The sequence below is a fragment of the Mus caroli genome, unplaced genomic scaffold (assembly GCF_978045245.1).
Source record: "Mus caroli unplaced genomic scaffold, Mus_caroli_1 scaffold_2, whole genome shotgun sequence".
Taxonomy (NCBI): domain Eukaryota; kingdom Metazoa; phylum Chordata; class Mammalia; order Rodentia; family Muridae; genus Mus; species Mus caroli.
Genome location: NW_028227257.1, coordinates 25,010,538 through 25,016,537, shown reverse-complemented (window position 1 = coordinate 25,016,537; position 6,000 = coordinate 25,010,538). Strand labels below are relative to the sequence as shown.

The 6,000-nt window shown below is 50.0% G+C and overlaps 1 protein-coding gene across 1 annotated transcript in view; it reads left to right on the top strand.

Annotated features, from left to right (window-relative positions):
• The first annotated feature begins 1,268 nt into the window (after positions 1 to 1,268).
• Positions 1,269 to 6,000, top strand: part of Znf341 (zinc finger protein 341) — a 34,134-nt gene continuing 29,402 nt past the window's right edge. Inside the window, exon 1 of the mRNA XM_021153743.3 lies at positions 1,269 to 1,372. Coding sequence (XP_021009402.1) covers positions 1,342 to 1,372 — 31 coding nt within the window. The 5' untranslated portion in view covers positions 1,269 to 1,341. The remainder of the gene's footprint in view (positions 1,373 to 6,000) is intronic.

Below are 6,000 nucleotides of genomic sequence, written 5' to 3'. Positions count from 1 at the left end.
GACCTCACTATTCCACGTTGTAGTTAAACATTTTTAAAGATTGAACATCCATCAAACTGCCCTCTAAATTTCCATCTCTCTACCCACACATTAGTGCGGCTCTCAGCCAGCATTACAGAACTTTGTGCAACAGACGACAGTTCAGTCAGAAACTCACAGCTAGTCAAAGTGTCAGTAGAGTGTTTAGCCACAGTAGGACTTCTATCTCATCTTTTCCTCTTTCCAAGACTCAGGCATCATGATGAATGTGGGGGTGGAAAGATATAAGAGCCAGAGTTTGGGGAGGCCTGGGGTGAAATCGTGTCTTGGAAATGGCAGGGCTATAGCTCTTACAAACTCAGACCTGCTGTAGCTTTCTCCACCTGCACAGGATCGAGCCAGTCATCATTCCAGAATGCATGGGTGAGGAGCTCACAAATCCCCAGAGGGCTGTCCTGGGAGGGAAAGTCCTCTAAGGGTATATGTAGTCCCTGATAAACCATGTTCCAGTGGATGACCCCACACTGATCAATATAATGTACCAGCAGTTCAAATTGGACTTCATGGATTATAAACAAAACTTAGAGACGGCTCAGCTGGTAAAAGTACTTGGCTGCTGAGACTGAGTTCAGTGCCAGGGTCTCACATGATGGAGGGAAGAGAATCGATTCCGGAACGTTGTCCTCTGATCTTCACACGTGTTCTGTTGTGTGTCTGTGTGTAGATATATGCCATGTGTGTCCATATACACAAAATTAATAATAAATGTAAAAACGACATGGAGTTGGGAGTGGATCCCTCCCTATGAGTTTGAGCTAGGAATGGCTGAAATGGTAATAGGGTCGTCAAAGAAATGGGGTCTCAGAGAATCACAGTCGAGAGGTGTGTGAATGCGAATGGAGGTGCCCCCAAAGTTGGAAATTGGGGTTAAGAAGAGCACTGAGGGAATCTAACGTATACTGAGGAATTAAGACCAGAGATGGGAGTCCTTCGAGAAGGCTGCTTTCCAATCAGCGTGACACAGTTGCAAGGTGTGGGGTGTCCTTGTAACAGACAATCTCGGTGAGGTGGGTTGGTGTTGCAACCTTGAAGAAGACTGTGTGCAGCGATCATGGGGTGCGTGTTGCAGAACTGGGGTCGGTGTCAGCGTTGGGAGGCGATGTGCGAGCGCCGGACGTGTGTCTGTGTAGAATTGGAACTACGAGGGGACTGGGTCTCCGGCCGGACAGCGGGGCAAGCTGTTTCCGGGGCAGGGGCTTCGGCGTCGGCTCCTGGGCGCCCCCTGGCGGCCCCGACCCCGCCGCGGTTCTCACAATGCTTGCGTAGCCCCGCTCCGACTCCCCGGGCGGCGGCAGCTCCAAGATGGCGCAGGCGATCTTCGAGGCCCTGGAGGGTGAGCGCGTCGGGCCGGGGCAGCGGCTGTTCCGCGTGGCGCCCCCTCCCGCCGCGCCCTCGCAGCGCCGGGCCCAGGGCGCGTGGAGGCCGCGGGGCGGAGGGCGGAGGGCGTCCGGGCCGGAACAGCCGCGGGGCGGGAGGGGGCGGGAACAGCCGGGGAGCGCCGGCTCTGCGGGGAGGGGGCCTCGGGACCGGAACAGCGCGGCAGTCGAGGCCGCCGGCGCCGGAGGGTGCAACGCCGAGGAAACAGCCGGGGGCCTGGGCCTGGAGAGACCGCGATGCGGGAGGGCTGGGCGGCCCGGCAGCCCAGTCGGGCGCCCGAACCACCGAGAACTTCCCGAGACCCACGGTGGCCTCCGGGCTGGGATGTAGTCCTACTAAGTCCAGAGCAGAGAAGGAGGCGCCGCCTGTGTGCACAGCGGAGTCTGGGAGAGACCAACGGCCCAAACCAGTAAACATAGGACACCCACCGTGCTCCGATCTGAGCCCTGCCCGCGTGTGCCTGCTTGGGCTACTCTGGTCTCCGATCGAATCGGATTCGATCCTGTGATCTGCAAGATCGCCGTAGTGCATGGGCCCCAGGCTCTGGAGAAAGAGAGCTCTGAGCGCCACCATGTGCACCTGCTGGAGTTTAACAACAAAGGATGGCTCTAGAGACAGGAGAGGAGTTGGGCACAGTAGTAGCCTTGTGGGTGGAGGGTGGAGTGAACAGCCCGAGTGGAAATTTGTGGGCCGGGCGGGCAGAAGGAAGCCAAGGCTTGTCGTTCACTAGCTTCTTGGAGGATGAGCTCTCACCTGAGTCTTACCTTTGAAAAAAATCCAGTGATTCTTACTAAGCCAGATTCACTTGTCCTCATCCTCCTCCATTACTACCCCACATCACCCCGCCGTCAGAATTGTGGGAAAGAATAGTAAAAGAAGGCAATCTCAGGCAGGGTTTGCCGTGCATGCCCATAATCCCTGCGGTTGGAAGACAGGCAGGAAAATCCTTAGCCTCGGCCACATAAGGATTTTGAGGCCAGCTTTGGCACCATGAGACTTTCAAAAAACAACTAGGAATATATGTGTACATACATATAAGCACTCAATAACAACTCTTTTTAAAAGGCCATGACTTTGAAGGAGAGTGGAGAGGTTATATGGGAGGGTTTGGAGGGAGGAAAGTGAAGGGCGGAATGCCCTAATCAAATTATAATCTCAAAAGTATTAAAAATATCATTGTACAGAAAATAAAAGGAAAAAAAAACCACAAAACAACGGGAACTCAAAAAAGAAGACTGCAAAGGTGACCCCAGCTGGTGTGTTCTGTGAAGAAAATATCAGGGGTGGTGTGAATCTGGGTGGTCAGTCAGGGTCGTGGGTGTTCGTTCCCTTTGGAGGACAGTGGGGTATTGCATTGTTTAAACGTTTCGTACAAGCATATGCTTGTGTATTAGCTAGGGAAAAAATTAAATAGGATTCGAGAAGTGTAGTTTCACTGGCCTTGAAAGGTCCCCAGGACCAAAATAAATAAAATTTCTACGAGAAGAACAGCAGGTGTGTGGCGATCCAAATAGAAGGGCATCCGAAGGACCAGGTGGTGGAAGCCGGGGAGAACAAGATTTCCCATAATTCCCGGTGCAGTGTAGAGGAGCGGCTTGAGAAAAGCCCTCCTCGGATCTGAGGAGGCTTCTGAACTTTATCTTGGGATCAGTGTGGTGCTAAAAAAAGGTTTTCATCAGGGGAGCCACATCATCTGATGTATGTTTTATAAAGTTCACCCCGGCTTCTGGGGAATGGGGGTGTGTGGAATGGTGAAGGGCAGCAGGGTGCGTGAGGAACTCGGCCAAGCCGCTGGAGAGGGTGGATCCCAGATATATTTGGGAAGCAGAATAGGTTAGATTTGCCAAAAGTCTAGAAATGTCAGGAAGGAAACAGTGGGGTGAGGGACGATTCCGGGAGCGCACCAGGGGCCTTGATGGGAAGGAAGGAAGGGCAGTTTGCCCGGCTTGTACTGATGGACTTCACCAAAGGGAAAGGAGCGGAGGGTGCAACGTTTAATTTAGGGCTTTATGTTTTCGATTTTATTTATATGTATGGTCTGTATGTGTGCATACTTAGGTCACAGCATGCATGTGGCGGTCAGAGGACAACTTGCAGGAGTCAGTAGGTCCTAAAAGCCAAACTCAACTTGCCAAGTGCCTTCACCCACTGTGTGAACCCATCTCACAGCCCCAATATTTTATCTTGAAAAAAAAAATTTTTTTTCCTCCTGAAGTTAGGTTTTTTTTTTTTTTGGTTTTTTTCGAGACAGGGTTTCTCTGTGTAGCCCTGGCTGTCCTGGCACTCACTTTGTAGACCAGGCTGGCCTCGAACTCAGAAATCCGCCTGCCTCTGCCTCCCGAGTGCTGGGATTAAAGGCGTGCGCCACCACGCCCGGCTTTCCTCCTGAAGTTCTAATAGAGTGATTCCAAGAACTCGACTTCTCTCGGCAATAGCAGCTTGTGATCTTTATGCTATGGAGCCTCACTGCCCACAGTTCAGGAGGCCTGCATCACTACCAGCCACATCCCCCCTTCTCTCATCCTCCCTTCTCCTGACTTTATCTGTTCCTCACCTGTGAAATAGACTATTATCAAAGTGAGCCATGAGAGCCTTGACACATGTCATTTCCTCAAGACGCCTCTACGCTGTATGTGTTCGGACCCCCCCCCCCCCAGTAGAATCATAGAGAAAGACAACTGCACTCAACAGGGCAAGGGAAGAACTTTGAGGAAAAACTGAGTTAAGGTCCTGAACTGCAAAGGGAAAGTGGAGTTGGCCAAGAAAGATGGGTCCAACTTTCCATTTGTGATTTTTGATGCCATGGACAGATATGTAGCAAGCAGTCTCAATCTTGTTGCCTGTGTAATTTGAAAATATATTAAACGATAACGAAGTCATTAGGTTTTATAGAATACCGAGGAATGCCCGATTGAGTGATGAGGTGAGGAATAATGCAATTCTGGTGCAGAAATTTCATAATATGGAGTCCACCTAAAGACCATCCAGTGGATGGCATAGTTGCAAAATTCCAAGGATTTTAGACATTAGAATTTTGGTAAATTCAAATCTTTTTAGATTTGAATTATTATGTCAGTTCAGTGTAGCACATTCAAGACTTAAGGTGATGTGATAGTCATTTTTAATGATTCAGTGCCTCACTAAATTTAATCATTTTGCCTGGAGAAGAAATGGGGGAGGATGGAGGGAGAGAGTCCTGGGAGAGACAATTGGGTTGGGGGTAGGGGGGTGTTGTCTTAGGGTTTCTATTCCTGCACAAAGCATCATGACCATGATGCAAGTTAGGGAGGAAAGGGTTTATTCAGCTTACATTTCCAAATTGCTGTTCATCACTAAAGGAGGTCAGGACTGGAACTCAAGCAGGTCAGGAAGCAGGAGCTGATACAGAGGCCATGGAGGGATATTTTTTACTAGCTTGCTTGCTTGCTCTCTTATAGGACCCAAGACTACCAGCCCAGGGATGGCACCACTCACAATGGGCTGGGTCCTCCACCCTTGATCACTAGTTGAGAAAATGCCTTACAGCTGGGTCTCATGGAGGCATTTCCTCAAGGGAGGCTTCTTTCTCTGTGATAACTCCAGCTGTGTCAAGTTGACACACAAAACCAGCCAGTACAGGGGTGATCTCTGGAACAAACTAGAAACCTAGGCAATGCAAACCATAAGGGTGGCCCTAGTTAAGACTCCTAGCAATGGGGGATGGAGCCTGACACAGCCATCACCTGTAACCAGTCAGACTTCCAATGGAGGGATTCAGATACCAACCCAGCCACAAAACCTTAGACCCACAGTTTCTCTGTGCTTACAAGATGTGCAGGGGTAAAAGATGGAGCAAAATTTGAAGGAAGGGTTGACCAGTGACTGGCTCAATTTGAGACCCATGCCGTGAAAGAAAGCCCACCCTGACACTAATAATGATACTCTGCTATACTTGCAGACAGGCGCCTAGCATAACTGTCAACAGAGAGGCTTTAGCAACTGATGGACACTGATGCAGAGACCCACAGCCAAACATTAAGTGGAGCGTGGGGAATCCTGTGGAAGAGGGGGAGGAAGGAGCCAGAGGGGTTGAGGACACCACAAGAAAGCCTACAGAATCAATTAACTCACACATAAGGGCTCCTAGAGACTAAACTGCCAACCAGAGAGCATGATGGGCCGGGCCTAGGCCCTCTGCACATGCGGTAACAGGTGTGCAGCTGGGTCTTCATGTGGGACAATTAAAGCAGGAGCAGAGGCTGTCTCTGACTCTTTGTGTCCCTTTCCCCTAACTGGGCTGGCTGCCTTGTCTTAGCCTCAGTGGAAGATGTGCCTAGTCCTACTGCAACTTGATGTGTCAAGGCTGGTTGATATCCATGGATGTCCCCTTTACTAATTAGAGGGGGAGGAGTGGAGGATGTGGCAGGGGAAGAGGAGGGGAGAGGAAGCTTCGATCGGGATATAGAGTAAATAACTTAATGAAAGTTATTAGATTGGGAAAACTGATTAAAATACATTGTATGGAGACTTTAAAATAATATGAAAAAGAACAACTTTCAAACATTGTTACAACCATAAACAATGCCTGATATTATTTCTAAACTG